At 36.2% G+C, this 18,942-nt stretch overlaps 1 protein-coding gene across 5 annotated transcripts in view; it reads left to right on the forward strand.

Moving 5' to 3' along the window:
* Nucleotides 1-18,942, forward strand: part of CNTN5 (contactin 5) — a 678,576-nt gene that overhangs the window by 642,652 nt on the left and 16,982 nt on the right. For all 5 annotated transcript variants that reach the window (XM_037377787.1, XM_037377784.1, XM_037377786.1 and 2 more), the window contains 2 exons: nt 6,137-6,207; nt 9,355-9,589. In XM_037377787.1, coding sequence (XP_037233684.1) covers nt 6,137-6,207; nt 9,355-9,589 — 306 coding nt within the window. The remainder of the gene's footprint in view (nt 1-6,136; nt 6,208-9,354; nt 9,590-18,942) is intronic.

The raw sequence follows: 18,942 nt of genomic DNA on the forward strand, positions 1-18,942 counted from the left end.
ATTAAAGTTTAACCTGCTAATCATGCATGCAAACCTGATTCTATGAGGTAACAATGCACTCTGTTAGTAGCAGATTGTACACAGGTTTTATTTTTAATAAGTCCTTATTTACCATTAAGTTGCCCTTATTATCCGCTAGAATTTCTTCATAGCATACCAAGAAATGCCTCCATCCCAGGAAAAAAGTTACATCTTTTACGCTGGCTTTGCTTTCAGGTTTTTTTGTCGTTCGAAGTTGTGTTTTATTTGTTTGTTGACCTGTATAAAAGAAGTTTCAGCTTTTCCCATTACTGTAACTATTTTTGCTCTGCAAAAAAAATGAATAACCCTCTGTATCTGAGACATTTGGAGATGATTACAAAGGCTACTAAGCTTTTATAGAAAAAATGCTTTTCCATAAGGAAAAACAAAAAGAGAAGAGAAAGTAGATGGCAACCATTGACTGCATGGGTATATTTACATACAATAGGCTATTAACACACAATATTGCAGGCTCAAACTAATATGCAGTATATATTAACAAAGGATCCAAATGTGTGTGCTACTAAAAGACATAACAAGAAAACTAAGGAACTGGTTCCTTGGCATATATGCCACAGCATTTGAGATTTCAGTCCTGTACGTGGTGATATGGAAGTTATGCAGACTGAGTCCTGCAGCCATGCATTACATGTTATCAGTGAATAGAACTGAATTCTGTCTTCTACTAAATTACAAATATTAATAATACAGAGGAAGTGAGAACAACGAAAATGCTGATCCTGAGACCAGCTGGGGCATCGCTGTTTTCCAATAGTTGAATACAGTGCACCACCCGCTTCCGAGGTGCTGGCACATTTTACATTTCATTCCTGAACAGATGAGATGTGAAATGTTTTCCTGGGAGGGTGAGAACTTGAGGGCTGGCCTTTCACACAGTGAAAGGGTTTTCACTTAAGAACCCTCTGTTTCCCAGATGTGTACTGCAGGAGATTTATACAGATATATAGATACATAAAGGAAAACAACCAAGAAGAAAAAACGGCTGAATGTGTTGTTGCTTTGGTCCTTACATTAGGAAATTCTGCCAAGCTGGTAACAAACTTTTTCCCCCTGTTCATACCTTTTCCACAGCTAAGAAGAGTTGGTTTTCAAACAATACCTGTGCTTAAAAGATACAAAAAGCTCTAAAAGAAATAAATAACTGCAACTGTACCGTGAGCAAACATTTTCTTAAGGACCAAAGCCAAGTTTAATAATTCATCTCCCCAAAAAGTGTAACAATGTCAACATTTTGTTTCATTTTGCTTTATTTGACACAATGTTCCAGAATTTATTTAAAAATAAATCCATGTGGAAAATATCTCAGGATTCAAGTACAGTTAAGAAAGACCTTGTGATTAAAGTACAGAACTGGGATTTGGGAAATCTGGACTCAATTGCTTATCAGAAAACTTTGTAAATTTGGGCAGCTCACATTAGCATTTCTTACTCTAAGAACAGGAGGTTAGTAAGGGGCTTGCTTCTCTTTGTCCTCCCTCTATCTCACCTATTCAGACTGCAAAATGGAAGGACAGGGACTAAATCTAGCTACATGTTTCTACAGCAATACTATAATCAATTATAATCTTGGCTGATAAATACTTTTTTTCTGCACAAAAATTAAGACACACTACAAAATTAAGAACATGTCATATCTCTTTGCAATAAAAAAACACACAGAACTGGGAAAAAAAAAAGATATTTCCTTGAAAAGACAAAACAGAAACTTTAAAATTATTAACTTTTCATTCAACAACATTTAAAAAATTTCTTTACAAGGTTGGAATGTTAAAAAGAGAATTAACTGGTTTTCAAGTATTTCCAGTTTTTCCAGGTTCATTGCAACATTTTCTTTTCCTTTCTATAAGGAAAGGAATCTAGAGCTTAAAGCAGTTTAAAAGATTTTTTTCAGTTCACTCACTGAAGTAAAAATAAGGAGAATTAGAAGTAAAATAACAATTTTGGATAAAAATTAAAATCTCTGACAGTTAAAAACAAAATATCCTCATTTGTCTTTCCACTTTTGTCTATTTTTATATAAAACTGAAGTAAAATTCAAATTACACCTTTTTTAAAAAAACACAAATGGCTATGTTTCATTTGTTATAATATCAAAATGAAATATTTAATAATTGTCCATATTTTGCCCAAAAGTGAGTACCCAAAACCTTTGAATGGGCTTATCTTTACATTCTATCAGAATCTACAGTTTTCATTAAAAAAAAACCCAGAAAATCCATCAACCATGCAGAATGAAGGGAGAGGGATTTTTAAATCTCTGAGCCAAAAACTTAATTTAAGCACCCTGAAGCACAAAGCAGTTTTCAGAATGTTGGACATAGTGGAGCTCTGGAAGAAAAGCTAACATCTACCCGAAATGTTCATGGTTTCATAGCTATGGTAATACCACTTTGAAAAGCTTCCCCAAACTTTGCATTTAAATATAGATTTAATATATATAGGTGGCAATGTCGGCGCTTTTCAGCACTTTATAACCACTGCTCCCATACACAAAGCCCTCAGCAACATCAGTTCTGTGCATACACTTTTTCCTGAAGAACAAACACTGCTTTTCATGCATATGTAGCTTGTAATGATAACAGACATGCAAATTATTAAACAATTGGCCGTGGCTTCATGTACAAGCTTTACCCTTCCATATCTTTCTTTCTTTTTCTTCATTTCCTTTCCCTTTCTTCATTTATATTTCAAGCATGTCATCAAATTCTTCATAGGATGCTGAGGGGTACATTTATCATGCTTGCTCTTACAGAAAATGTTAAAGGGTTTTTTATTTGTTTGGTTTAGGGGAGATAAGTTTTAATAGTGTTTAATTTCACTTTCATTTTCAGCATGACACAGTACTTCCAAAAAAATGGAAAACAATGAGAAACAAATCCTGCTGTTTCTGTTCAAAACAAATTCCTGGCAAAGCCATTCCAGGATTCTTGTTTGTTTGCCTTAAGTGGAGGTTTCAACATCAGTGTCCGACAGCATACAGCCGTTATTTACTATGAACTACATCCAGTACCGTTTCTTTCAGGGGACAGTTTTTAGCACTGTTTGTTGTTCGCATTATGAGAGCAATGGAGAGACCTGGCTTTTAAGTCCCAACCTTACCAGTGGCTGAAGAAACAAAACAAAAGAACCAACCTGATCCCAAGTCTAAGAATTAAACCGGGGACAAGTGACAAAGGATAGCTGGCAAAGGGGCTAACAAGAAGGCTTTAAGCAGAAATACAAGCATACGATCAAACTAAGCATAGTCATATTTTATAATCCTAAAGACCAGTTTTAAGCCAAGGAGCAATTAGTTCATTTTCCAGTAGATGACGTTCTCTCATCTTCTCATTACATGAGACATTAACACAGCAAAAAGCTCTTTGCTACTAGTTGAGGTGTATTTATTCAGAAGAAACAATACTGAATTTTTCAGCTTTGACAAGCATTAAAGAAAAGAGGTCCTGATGTCCTTGTCCTCCAAGCACATGGATCCTGTGTCTGGGAGCCAAGTTTAATCATCATACTTGCATATTTGATGCAAGTGCATCTTCATGAGTGTCACTGCTAACAATTAACAACTTAAAGATTGCGAAGTCACTAATTGCATGGCAATAAACTTAGGCTATGAGTAAGTAAATTCAGATATAACACTGATATAAAGTTGGTGCTGCTGAAAGGGTTGCTAATATATAACCTCGGTGCCTGGCAAAAAATGTTTTCTTTTAATAGTTTTCTTCACTTAACAGTTACTCATTTCAAAATGTCCCCCTATAACTGTGTATTATGTGCTTTGGTGCAGTGCCGAGAAAATTTATTCCTTTGACACATTTATTCTTTTAATGGTTATTCATTTGAGAGTTTCACTGTGTGAATGTACATTTTAGTTCGGTGCAAAAGAAATTCATCGTTTTGACAGTTTTATTCTTTTAGCGCTTATTCATTTAATTAGGGCTTCTGTCTGCAAATCTGTTAACAAGAACACTCTAGAAAGAGGACACTGCAGGTTAAATAAGTCCATCACACTGGATGCTTCAAAGAAGTGCTGCATGCTTTCTCATCAGTTATGTGGCACCTACATAAAAACTTCATTTACCTTTATAAATTACCCAAAAATGTCTTGGAAAGGCAAGAGAAAAATGGATGCTAAACAAGGTTTAAATACGCTCCATTAGAGATGGCATCATAATTTTTGCATGTTAATTTACTGGCAGATGATTCTTCATCCACATCTTTTCACTGTAGAACATTCATCCCAGTGTTGCACACTGATTGTTTTTATTCTTTGGGGTTTGGATGTTTGTATTTTTTTTTTAATCCAGAGGGCAATTCTGTTTCTGAAAGAAAAATGTGATTAAATTATTGCTATGTAAAGATTAGGTCTCAGTTTAAACCAGTTCATGTCTCCAGTCAATAGAGTCCAAACAATTTTTCTCGCTGTTTAGACAGTTATCTTTGGATGGAGGGAACCACCCCAAAGCTCTGCATCCATTAGGGGAAGAGTCTGAACTACAAGCTCAGCATGGATACCTGATTTCCCACTAGCTAATGTTAAACTGCAAAGCAATTAGATCATCTGATTACACAGAAGTCAAGAGCTTTCAGCAGAAAGTAACTATGAAAGTTCTCATTTAGCATGTGGGGAGGGAGGGAGGGAGGGAGGGAAAGAAGGAAGGAAGGAAGGAAGGAAGGAAGGAAGGAAGGAAGGAAGGAAGGAAGGAAGGAAGGAAGGAAGGAAGGAAGGAAGGAAGGAAGGAAGGAAGGAAGGAAGGAAGTCGAAGGCACTGTGTTTGCCAGATAAACCCAGGTTTACTGTAGAGAGATGTTTCACACATGAGAAACCTCCCCTATCAGTCTGGTAAGAACTACAGCTAAAAGGGCTCATTTCCAACAGTGTCTATCAGAAGAAATTCATAAGCTTTGTGGGTTTGCATCATTTATGAGAAAAAACAGAACTGGGCTTATGTCCTCTAAAGAGGAGTTCAGAGTTCAAAAAGACATTAGACAAACAAATTCTAAAACGTTATGTGAACTTCCAGGACCTAGTAAAAACTGCACTTTTATTGAACTTCAGCTGTTAATGATCAACATGGGAAACGGAGAGGACCATGTACATTTATTTAAAGGTATCTTTATTTGTATAGTTCAAAGGCACAATGCTACTCAATAAATAAGCTAAACAGCATGCAATAAGGCCTTAACAGTTACTGCCTTACACCGCATTTCTACCAAGGACCTATGTGCTTCTGTAAGGAAGAGTCTCTATCTTTGGATATATTTAATCAAATAAAGAATACAAGCATTACCTGCTCACAGTAAATAAACTCAAGACATTAGTCATTTTAGGAGCACCATTAGAGGCACTAAGATAAAAAAATTACACAACTCCAATGGAAGAATTAAGATTTGGGGGTTTACAAAATATGATAACCAAATTCACTCTGATGATGATACTTACAATTTCGTTTAAAGAATTTCATCAGCTGCTCATATGTGCTTTTAAAGCCATGATGGTGGTGTCAGTTTTTGAAGAACTGGGTAGTACTGCTTCTAGCATTTTGCAGGAAATTATAAAGGGTGTTTAAGGATGATTACTTTAAAATTTCTGAAAATTGGCTGCCTGTTAAAGCATATAAGAATAGATCTACAATTACTAAAACATTATAAATCACTACTGACCTGAGAAATAGTAGAGACATATTATTTATGTCCTAAGATTTTACCTGAATTCTGAAATATGTCAGGTTTCCTGGTATCTGATTTTGATTTGTATATTCAAAAAATACAAATGTTTACAAGATAATTCCTGTTTTATCTCTTAGATGATCTGTACATTGAAGTTTTGACTAATCTGAAGAAGGCATAGTGTTTAAACAGCTTTTTATTCCAATATTATTTTTCTTATCAGCTTACGCTCTGCTTGAGTTTACCAGCTTGACTGTGGAATTCTGTGAAATGAAAGCAAATTTTCTTTACCACAGGGTGCTGTGTTTGTTATTTCTGTTCTGATTTATCAGACTCATGTCTTCTGCAGCAACTTATTACTGTGGGGAAAACTTCAATAACTTGGACGTTTTGTTTTGTTGTTTGGTTTTTTTTTCCTTTTCACTCACAGTGCCAAAGACACCTCCAGCTAATGTAAGTGGTAGAAGTGGAAGGCGACATGAATTAGTAATAGCATGGGAGGTAAGGGACTTTTCTGATTTCATGTTTACTTCTTTGAGGGCAAAATAAAGAGTACTGTACTGGGGTTTCCTTACAGCAAACCTTGGCAAGACATGAAAACAAAGTACTGTTCTTTAAAGATGTGTTAAACTTTCAAAGTGATGTGCATTTTCACGTGGTTTGAGTAGAGGGCATTATGGTAACAGCTCCAAAGTTGTGCTAATTCATTAAGTCTTCTTCCTGATCTACTGCTTGGGTTGACTTAACTTTTCTGGATCTTATGTAAATGCTAAACCAGGTGAAATAATAGTTAAGGGAACAGAAGGAAAAGCTTATAACTTTTTTATTATTATTTAAATTAAGAAACAATTATTTTTTATGTATTTCATAAAAATATAAAACTAAAGACCTGAAATCAACGTGTATTTGAGAAGATATTTGTGATGCAAGATGCAACACAGCTGTGTGACCATGCCAGTGGGCAACTGGATGAGTGGGAGTTACCTTCTCTGCTAACCATAAATAACACAGTAGAACAGAGACTTTTCTTGAGGGATTTTCAAAACTTCTAGATTCATTATGAAGAGTTTCAAATTCAGAAAATATATACACACACACAACCAAGAAAAATGACATCAAGTAAAGACATGGGGGTTTAATGAAAGAAGTTTTAGTCTAGTCAACTTGAGGAGATATTCAGATGGCAAAAGACACACAGAATTCTGGCTAACTGCTTAAAATGGCAAATTTTAGGACATCTAAATAGGCTGTCTTCTGTTGGCACATCTGCCTTCTCCGATACCAGCTACCTGAGGCAGTTGAGACAGATCTGATTTCAATTTGCTTTATAGTCTATTAATATGAACAGCAGCATCTCTCCTATTGGGAGAGAACTTGCTGAATCCCAAACAAAACCATCAGGTGGCTAGATCTGTATCTGATGTAAACTGGCTTAATCACAGTCCTTAATATCATATATTAGTATGTAGTACTCATATTAACTGTCTTTATAGTGCTCCCCAGATGATTTGAATGGGAGACTACTGAAGTGTGTTATATCTCCCTCTTTGTCAAGGGTTGAATTGTCCTTCCAAAAGAAACCATAGACCCATGAGTGTCCCATCCTGCAATACAGATAAAACACACAGTCATGAATTAGCAATTCCATCAACACAACTTTCAGGATACACCGACTTTTTACCACAAAAGCCAGGTGATGCTTTTTCTCTTCTAGCTAAGGACTGCAAACTGCCAATAAGGCGGGAGGTGTCAAACCTTCCCCTTTGTTTCTGATTAGCTCCTTGTTTCCATGAATATCTAATGCTGTTCTTCCTAGTGTTAATACTTTCAGCGTACTTTTGTTTCACAAACTTCTTAAACTTCATAAAGTCACTAATCAAATTAAGATTACAAAAACATCATAGCATTTCATCTGTGTAGAATATAAATTGTGAAGTGGGCATATTTACATTTTTTAATTTAAAGATTTTTTTGATTGAAAATTGTTTGAAAAATATTGTTTGAAAGATTGCTACTATTTCCAATTACAGTCACTGCCTCTTCAAGAAATGGTAAAAATATAGAACAAAACACAAAAACATGTAATTAAAAGTAAGTGTTGGAATTTCTGCTGAAGAACTTATCCTATTGCAATGGATAACACTTGAACTCACTGCAGATTTCTGTGGTCTGTGGTGTAGCCACTGCATTTCCATAAGGCACAACCACCGTGTAAATTAGCATAGCTCCAGCACAGTTGGTCTGTGCTTTTGCACGATCCAAAAAAGTTGTATTGGACTTACACAGGCAATAGGAATTCAACAAAGTACTTTGAAGTCTGAAGAGGTACTGGGATGGTATATGGGTCTCTGGGAATTCAGCAAAAGACTAACCTGCCTAGGCTCCTGGATTATACTCAGCAGGTTCAACAAAATTTTATTCACACAGCTTTAATCACAGACTGTGCATTTAGCATTTGCAGTGAAATTCAAGGCTTCTGCTACTTCTCTTATATTTCTGGCTTTTTTTATAGTGACTGTCTACTGCCAGCTCCATAAGTATTGCAAAGAGATGCCAGGCTTCTCCTTTCCAACTCAAATCAATAGTTGACAAAGTCTGTCTTGTTTTTTCCTCCTCTGCCTTTAGAGTCATGATTATTTTTTTTTCCCTTGGATGCACAGTGCACAGCTTCAGAAAGATGGGCAGAGAAGGTGTCTGTGGGTGAGGTGCCTGGTGGTGAGACAGTCACTTGCAGTGTGGAGGAGAGAGGCTTCTGTGTCCCCTGTGCCCCTGCTCTGATTCAGATGTTCATTAGCTGCAGATCTAGGGTGGGCATGTGAGGCGAGGGAGTTTAGACACCCTTTTATGACATTTTGCATAGGCCTAATATGCTCACAGCCGTTAAATACAACCTCATTCCTCATCTAGTCCATTGACTTTACAAGAAATACAGGCAGTAAATTAGCATGAAAAATTCCATTCCTTCAGCCGGACATGTAAGATTTAGCTTTTGCTCAGCCTCTAAACACCTAAACCCCTTTGCTAACTGCCTGCTTGTGGCAGATGTGTCCCAATATAAGAGGCTAATTTCACAGATCCTCTGAGAAAAGAAAAGCAAATGAGATTTTTTTTTTTCCCACAAAGACTCAGTTTGACAGTTAGAACAACTAGATTTATTACATTATAACCTAAGTCTCAAATTGATTACTAGACTTAAATCCCTAAGTCCTGACACCCTGTTTGGATACAGAAATTAGACAGGCTAGCACCTGAAACCCAAGAGTCCCACTGTAGTTCAGCGTCACTCACATCGCATTTTAGGAACCTTTAACAATATGTTGCTCTATATTTTTAACATGGTCACTGGAAGGGGTTATTCCATTGATAGACTACTGGTTAAAGCATTAAACACAACGAGGGAGATATAGAAGAAAAAATCTTCTGGAAACCAAGAGCTCGTTCCTAGGACAGTGGCCTAACTATGGTTCATTAGATGAGGAAACCCTTACAAGGTTCCTCTTCAGAAGCAATTGTCCCTAGGCATGATAAGTAAAATCTCAAGGCATCACCCTCACACAAGCAGCCAGATAGATCATGGTCAGCCACTGACTGACTGCTTTCTAAATTAGTAAAACTATGTCTAATCATTACCTGAACTTTACTTTTTAGCCAGTGTCAGAAGAGTTTCAGAATGGAGAAGGATTTGGATATATTGTAGCCTTCAGACCCAATGGAACACGTGGCTGGAAGGAAAAAATGGTGACATCTTCAGATGCCTCAAAATTCATCTACAGAGATGAAAGTGTGCCACCACTGACTCCCTTTGAGGTGAAAGTTGGTGTTTACAACAACAAAGGAGATGGTCCCTTCAGCCCTATAGTGGTCATCTGCTCAGCTGAAGGAGGTCAGTTCAACATGAAGTTAACTTTTATGTTATGAACTATATTAAGCTGTTTTTATATAATATGTCCTTTTATATCATGCTTTTTTCAATATAAAATACCAAAATTCTTTGCAGAAGTGCCAAGTAACATGAAACATGTTTTGCAGAGAAAGAGATGAACTAACTTGCCAAGGTTACCCAAAAAACAAGTGGCAAAGTTCAGGAATACATTTCAAACCACATCAGTCCTATCAAAAACAAAACAGAAAAAAATTTCTCTTTTAATGAAGATTCGTGCCTAATATGAAATCTGTAATCTTAACTTCAGGCTGGGCTGCTGTAACAATGAGCAAAGAAAGGCAGATATTTTCTAATGTTTCTGAAGTTCATGCTACTTTCTTGATGGGTTAATCAACAGCTCAAAGACTAAATAAAATCACTTGTGAATGTCCATTTCCTGGCTAATGGATACTAAAAGTACACAGAATGCAATTTTGTTCTTATTTTTGTTAATTTTTCTATTATTTTCTCTCTTTTTTAGTTCATTAGTATAAAGGTTTTGAATTTATTTTAATGTCAAAATATTCAGTGTGAATTATAGCAATAGTTCAGAAGAGCAAATCAAAAATATTTCTCGATAAATTCTATGTCCATTTGATATAACGATCAACAGTGTTTTGTGGGGGAAAAAAACCAAAAAACACTAATGTGTACTAGTGAAAGAAGTCCTGTATTGAAAGGAACTAGCGTATGGAAATTTCCATGCACACAAAAGGTAAATAAGTGTTATCCACAGGAATATTTTGAGCAGCCCCATTATTTGAAGTCATATACTTCAGTTCTTCTTTACTGCACTTTGAGTTATTCCACTGTCTCCTGTTAAGAGGATAAAATAAGTACAGTCCTAATGCAGATGGGGGGAATTTTATACTATGTCTACAAAACTGTAGTGTGAAGATAATGGTATTTTATGTGAAGCTGGAAAATGTTAAATATTATTCCATATTAGCCCACAATAAATACATAGTTTTGGAGCCATGGTGTAGCAGAGATTATCTACTACTATTCTTTCACAGTAATTATAGAGGTTGGAAATGCTGGTTTTGTTAAAAGCAGTTCCAGTAATTTGTTTGTGTTACACTGTTTGGATCAGCATTACCAAATGTAAAAATTGTCCAGTACAACTTAGAAATTTTACAGTTGACTTCCCTGTTCCTCAATGGAAAATGATACTGTGAGACCGATGGTGATTTGTTTATTATTTAACAATTTCATACTCTAATCAGAAAGTTCAATACAAATAGAGTTTTGCAAGGGAAGGGAGGTCAAACCTTGATGGATTTTTTTATTTTTAAATAGCAAAAGCTATTTTAAAAAAAGCTGCATGATGAATTATAAGTAGTCCTTTGCTTGTTATTTGGACAAGACTGGAAATGGAATAATCAGTTACATACAAATTGATTTTTCTAACATTTCTTTTAAAATATGAACTTTACAAATTACCTTAATAGAACTATTAAAATTGACTTTTTCTCTGTGCTCCCAGAGACTGTCTCTAGAAAACAACTTTTCTGGTTACAATTCAGTTACCTGAAAGTACCTACCCATCATAGCTTTGCTAATTCAGTCTCTGTATGTGTCTGTACGTTAGACTTTCCTTTGGTGAGAGGAATTCTGTGGGGCTAATAAGACTTACATTTGAGGAAAAAATATGAGATGCTGTGACAATACAGTGAAAAATTAATTTATAAAAAGCTTTTCTCCAGAATAACCCTAGGTGCTATACTGAAAATTTAAAGGAATAACAAAACAGTTTAATACAGTTAAGTTCTGGGCAATATGGGAACTGAGGACAATAGACACTTCAGCTTGCTATGAAAAAAGGGAGATCTGTTTTTGTGGACTATCACATTTAAAAAGCTAAACAACTGGAGGCACATTTTCTCAAGGATTTTTATCAAAGAGGAGATATTAAATAAAGATTGACAGTACAATATATTATGGTCCTAGGGGTGATCCAGTAAACCCTTAGCTTAATCGCTTTTCATCACACACTCAATTCACTGCTCTGCAAACATTTACAGTAAAGGTCTAGGATAAATTTATTAAAAGTGAAGGAAACTTTATGTTACATATTAAAAGGTTTCTCACATCTACAGATGGATCTACAGTTGTTTACTGGGACAACAAATTTGTCTAAGAAAGTCTAAACCCTGTTACCTCTGCTAAGCACCCAGGAAAAAAAAACGAGTTTTCATAGGACAGGTTCTGGACGAGGAATTTATCTCTTTCTTTTCTACATGAGTATGACTGCATATTCTGTACTCTCTGATCTGCATTCTGAGTCCCTTTGTGGTGACTCTGAGTTGTGCCTAGGCAAACAGCTGGGCAGGTGGCTCTGAGTAAAATGTTCCCCTCTGTGAACACAACTGACTGCTCCCTGATTACATGAAGTGTCTCTGACTGAGGCAAAAGGCTTAAAAACCACCTTCTGAGTAAAGAATCTCAGAAAACACAAGCAAAACACCAAGTGCTTGTTCATAAGTAGGGGGGCTAATATTTTTATTTCATTCCCTAAGTCAGATATTTGGAAGATAATGATACCAATGTTTACTGAGGGATCAGTGATGGTGATAACCGAAAGTTGAAGAGGAGAAAAGGCCTGACTGTTATAGATATTTTAAGACATTTCTTCTTCATTGGCCTTTTGACTTCATGGGAAATATCACCAGGATACAGATAAAGGCATACTCCAAGAGCTAAAGATGCAGATGAATGTAGTAGAAGAACAGAGAACAGAATGTAGAAGCAGATAAAAAGATTGTACAAAACCAGCTGAATAGCACAGGAGGAAAAAAAGCAGATGTGACCCTTTGGAAAAGATGGCTTAGTGCAGCAGAAAAATTTGAAGGAGTCTTTCCTGGAGACCTTAGGAAGGGAAGAAAGCAAACCATGAAGGAGAGAAGAAAAGAGAGGTCAGATGTTTTAGTGAAGTAAAAGATATGATGAGAGTCAGGGACCGGTTCTGAAGAGGGAATGAGGATGATACACAGAAGATGCAGGACAGAAAAAAGATTCACGATTATTTTCAGCCAGAAGGCAGAACAGAAGGGCACAGTAGACATGTTCCAGCACCAGGGAAAGACCAGCCTGAATCTTTCATAAAGGAACTCTTTAATAAGAGAAAGAGACACCAGAGCACATGGAGAGCACAGCAAGTTAGGCTGCCTGCCAGAAGAAAGGTTGCAAAGTGCAGGCCTGAGGCTGAAAAAGAGCATGAACAGAGCAGGGACAAATCTTCTGACTGTGCATTCTTCCAGGAAAATAGTGGTATCAGACTCACGCTAGAACATATCAAAACAAAGCACTGAACTTCAGCGCAGGCACAGATTACTTTGATCCATAGAGAATAAAAATTGTAAAGCCACAACGTATTGAAAATAATGAACAAAAGCAGTGTTAACCACCATTTGTTTTAACATTTATATATTCTTTGGAGGGTTTTTTTGATGACTACTTTCCACTTAAATACTGAGGGGTTACAAATGCCAAGGCTACTAATACAAGCCCTCAGTATCAGGGAAATCACGTGCAATCTCTATGGGTGGTTTTAATTCACTGAAAGAGGAACACTGGGAAAATCAGAAATACAGGAATGGAGAAGGAAATATGAGAGTGTACAGGTATGACTGCAAGAAGATGGAAAAGGCTGTCCTGATAAAAGAAATGGCCAAGTAGGCTTGATGTAGCAAGCATGATTAGACCAACTATGAGCTACATAAGAAAGACAAAATAAAAGTAAAAATGGTTGGATGTCATAACATACTGATGATATGATAACATGTCAGGAAATACAAAACCAGTTTGGATAAAACATAATACCCTTGGGTTCTGTGTCATTTTGGAAAAGGGCAAATAATGAAACCGGGGGTAGAACTAGAGGTCAGCTGCTGATTACCCGGACTAATTTTGCTGCTGAGAAACACCTTACCAATTTTAGATAAATTTACAGCACACTGTAAATTATGAGACAATTTAGCTGTTCAGAGTAGTTCGGACAGTAAACATGACTAATGACCTTGTGTTCCAGCTGTGATCATTAGCAGATTATTTATCCAGCACTGACTGAGAAGAAATAATGGTACTATAGTTTTGTTTTGATGAATAGTTAAGACACAATAGAAAAACTGATCATAACAAATAACAGTGGAACAAGTCATCATTAAATAGCAGGAAATTATTTAATAAGCTGGAATTAACAGTTGAAACTAGAAATGAAAGTGTTTTGGAATGTGTATGAGCCAAATGTGTAAAATAAATTTAGACTGCAAGAAATGGTACATTTCTAAGGAAGTATGTTACCTCTGAGGATCTAGAGATGTACTAACTAAAAGATATTCAGAATAAGTTAAAAGCATACATAATAAAATCAAAATAATTTAAAGGCTAAGAATAATACAAGTACTGCCAAAAATTAAGGTGAAAAAAGATAGGAAAGTATATAAAGCAGGAAAAAATGTAAAATAAATAAGGTGTTGGTATTAAAGATAATCAAGGAATGGATCAACAATAATTAAATATGTCATAATTTATTTTGAATAAATAAGATGACATAGGGTACCTAAATGAATGTGAAAGTCTGCTAATTTTTACATCTGTAGTGAAAGCTTCTGGTATTGTCAAGTGCTCAGAAATACAACCCTTTCCAATTTAAGCAATGCATAATTTGCTATTCAAATGTACCATAAATGAGATTTAACCTGGTTTTCTATTCATGACTGCCATGGATGGTGAGACCTCAAGGACATGGGACAAGATCTTTTCCATTCCAAAATATTGAAAACAAAAAACAGTTGGTGAAAATAAATTTTGGTTAATCTATCAAAAAGAAAATGCAAATATTTGTATATAAGTGCAGAAAAACAATCTGCATTTACCACCAGTCTTGGAAAGTCTTGAAAGGCTACTGATAGAGCTTCTTAAGGATCATATATATCTAATATTCATAATGTTAATAGGAGAGCTGCTTATGATATTGCTGTTATTACAACTCCTGGATGCATTGTCAATACAAAGAAGGATCTGAATAATGCAAAAGAAAAATGTAATTTAGAGGACTGGAGACACACAAGTGTTATATCAGTCATATAAGGAGAAGTAACAAGCCAATCCATTACAAAATGGGAACCTAATAGCTAGAACCTACAGACAAGACAGACTCTAATTTCTATCAGGGCATCATTCTGTCATTCTGGCAAAACTGCCACAAAGCTTTGCTAAAAACTTATCTACGGTTCTGGTTGCTCATGCTCCACAAAGAACTGAGAGTAGTATAGGTTCAAAGAACTAGCATGGTCATCAGGAAATCAGTAGAAACTAGAAAAGGTTGTTTCTTTTGTCCCAGTAAAAAAAGGCTAAGTTTGAATAAGATACTGTCTGTAAATCAGGGAAATTATTAGAGATGGTAAAGAGCTTGTAAAGGTAAAGGACAATGATGCTACATCTTTTTTTTTTTTTTTTTGGGGGGGGGGTGGGTGGGATGTTGTTTGGGTTTTGGGGGTTTTTGGTTTTTTAGCAAATAAAACAAGCCAGCCATTGTTTACCCTTGAAGTCAACTGGCCAAAAAAAATCACATCTGCACACTCGAACATTGTCACCCTTCAGACTGTGGCTGCATCCATACACCTCCTAGGAACCATCCCTGGCCATGCACCAGCATATTCCTGGGTGTATTTTGGGGCAGCCTAATTGTCCAAGTCAACACTTCACCACAGATACTGCTAATGATTTAATGCTATGCATAACTGTATGACCATGCTCAGGCTGGTGCCTTGTCTGCCTGTCCCTGTTTAGTTTGCAGGTGTAGACACAGCCTATCAGCACAAGAATAAATATGAATTAGAATACACACAGTATAGAAATAGGTGCAGATATAAAAGGAAATAGAAATAAACATCTGGGAGAAAGAGGGAGGCCAACAGGTTTCAAAATTAATTAGATCTTTTATAAAGGTTTCTTTGTTGTTTTTTTTAATGATTGCCACCATGGGTGATACAGAATCAGGTTTTTTTAATTTCAGTATCTACCTTCTACTTCAGGCACCTGACAGAATTAACCTCACAAATATTGAAAGTTCTATAATTTTGATAAACAGTGTCTAGATGTCTAGATATGAAAAAGTGAGCCTTGAGCAGTACAAAGTAGAGCCTGCAAATTCAGTCTTGCTGTTTCAAACCTCTGGAGGGACCCCTGATGCACTTCTGTAATACATACAAGATGCAATGATACTGCACAAAGTTTTTGTTCCTGCTTTGTATGGACTTGTACTAATGCATTGAACCAATGGAGAGCCAAAGCTCTCCATAATCTGAAAGGCAAAGGGCCATGTAACAGCCTTTGCAATTTTATTTCTTCGTAACTTTAAGAAGTTTTGCATCAGGCCAGCTAGTGGATGATGTGATATTAAACAAGGGACTGCAAAGTGGAGAATTGTTCTAGTTAGGCCCATCTCCTCTTGCTTTTCACTCTAAGCCCTTATTAAACAAACAGATATATTGCCCTTTCCTTTTCCTTTAGAGGAAAGAATATGCAATTACACACTTTTAAATACAGCCCCCATGTCTTTAATTAAAATCTCACATTCATGAAATGAGGTCCTGTGGTTCATTTCATAGCTAAAGCTGAGCTACTTGGGGTTTAGGTGAACATGAAAATTAATAAATCAGCATATTAGCTGTAAACGACAGTGGATTATTTCCTGTTTCTGCCAGCTGATCCATCTGGAAACATCCTGTAAAAGTTCAGCCAGAGCTGTGCCCACTGATTTTTTTTAAAGCACGAAATTACAGCCCTAACATGTAAAAGTTTATTAAGTATTCTATTGATTAATGTCACTAGCCCCCATGGGAGATCAGATGTGCAATCAAAATCATAGGCACATCCCCTCCTCACGTGCTGAGGATAACTGTGGCTGCCACATCACTTGGTGGAAATGAAGCATTTATATTCATGAAGATAATAACACATCTCCAAACTTTTAAACCAACAAAGTTTGTGTTTTATCAGTCCATTTTATCCAACGTCTACTCACATGCCAAGGTGAGAGAGCCATGTGTAGCTAACATGTTGGTAAAGCCTCCATGGAACAAGGCTGCTCCTTATTCCCACGTGATAGTCCACTGTGTAATAAATCTGGGTTATTCCATGGAGAAAGGAGAGCCACAGCAAGTTGTGTACTGTGAGCAGCTGCACAGGAGAGCAGCATTACAGGAGTAGGCTTCAGAAGTTCTACCTGAGAAGTAAAGGTATCACCACTAAATAAAAGAGGTCCAGGGCAGAGGTCAGCGCTGATTGCTGCTTCACTGCTAGCTCAGTTCCTCACCCTCCTAATTTTTCTCTGTTTTAAAGCTGTCTGCAAAGACACTAGTCAGAAAGAAGGTGAAAATAGAAAAGACTTGAGGAAAAGTGAGAAGTCTGAGGGCCTGTCCAGGAAACAATCCGTCATCTCATTTTTGGTGTTTTGAAAATCACACATCTTTTCCCTTTCTAGCACAGGATTCTAGAGAAAATGTTATCCTGCAGACAGCCATGCCACCACAGATATGGTAGAGTCCCCAAGCCAGGGACATACATCAAACAGGCTGAGAGGTGAAGCTGAGCATCATGCCATGTGGCATTTCTTGAGAATGGAAACAGTTTGCTGGAGGTCCCTCCTTTAGAAGATCGCCCCTGTGGCTATTTCCAGCAAGGGAGCAAATGCTACCACTTCCCTTACCTACAGGCTGACACAAGAGGTGTGGATCCTTTGTGATTTCTCTTCTGATAGTTCTCTTTTCTGGATTTTTCCGACATGCATGGGTCTTGGCTGAAGTCCCAAAGTCTCAGCTATGCAGAGCTGCCTGGAGCATAATGCAATTACCCAGGCTGAGGTTCTTAGCTTCAAATGAAAGCTCAGATTTTGGATTAGGGAAGTGTGCAAAAATCCTTTCTGGATTCCAAATGAGAAGCAAATGGATATTAATTGATTGTATGAGGAATCCTGGCAGAGGCTCTGTTCCACAGGAGAGCTGAAACAACATAAACATTAATAGGCCTTTGGATTTGTTTTTTAAGCTAGATCATGTGGAAATTTTGAGGATAAATCTTTCAGAAAAACAAATCTGTTTATAGTCATAAATAGGGAGGACACAGTAAGGGCTATTAACTAGCTCTTCTTTCTCTTACTTGCCAGTATCAAAATTCAGGATTCCCTCTCTGAACATTAGATCAGCGCAGTATAATTCCTTGTCCTGCTTTATTATAGCCATCCCAAAGATCTACAAGCTGAATATTTTCTTAAAGTGTGATTGCAGCACATGGAAAGACACTTTTTCATGGACATTGCACGCAGCCTTTTGAGAACTTGCTGTGCTGCATCTTTAATTCAATCAGGGAATATTAAATGGATCATTAAAGATGTTGACTTTTTTTTTTTTTCAAGCAGTATGACCTCAGGCAGACACCTATAGGTTTAGCATAATGCCAAGATATTAAGAAAAGAATATGATTATAACATCATTGACCATTATAGAAAAACCTAATGAACCTGTCAAACTTATCATTAATTTTAGACACACAGAATAAAGCATGACATTGGAGTGAACCACAGACTGTATTATATCACCAGAAGTTATATGAACCTCATCTTATACAAATCAATAAAAAATGCTATTTAGTCTCCATAAACTTTCAGATAGTCATAATATACATTATTCCTAAATATATGATTTCCATTCTTTTGCTGAACACTTATATTCTCAATGTCTAATATCAGTGAAACTGCAGTGAATAATTTCTGGATAAGTAAGAAATATATTTTCTTCACATAAAAAAAAAATTCAAAACTATTTCTATTCCATTTGTTGAAACCAATTTTAAAAAATATCAGAATATATTCTGTGTTTCTATTCTGAGCAATACATAAACCACCACTAGTGAATGCTATGAAGAGGAAAAGATTTCTAAATTTATAGAAAGTGTAAAGGCTGCCAACCAACATTTTGTGTACATCTCAAATTATTTATCCCACTGCAGTCTTTTCTGACAACAAGGTAATTGCTTCAATAATACAAAAACTAGAAAATAGCTTTTGCCACACAAATCTTAGTAGCACATAAAATAGAAAGCGGAATGTAACTATTGAACAGAAAATCATATTATGAGGAATGTATTTCTTCATAGCACAATTCTTTCAGTATTGTATTCAGAAGACCATTTCACTTATTCCTGAAGATATTTTTTATTATTATTATTCCTCGTTACCTGAAAAGTTTCCTACATATTTTATACTTATTAGTAATACTCACTGTTGGCAAACACCATTTTGCCTAACATCA

The sequence above is a fragment of the Falco rusticolus genome, chromosome 2 (assembly GCF_015220075.1).
Source record: "Falco rusticolus isolate bFalRus1 chromosome 2, bFalRus1.pri, whole genome shotgun sequence".
Classification (NCBI taxonomy): domain Eukaryota; kingdom Metazoa; phylum Chordata; class Aves; order Falconiformes; family Falconidae; genus Falco; species Falco rusticolus.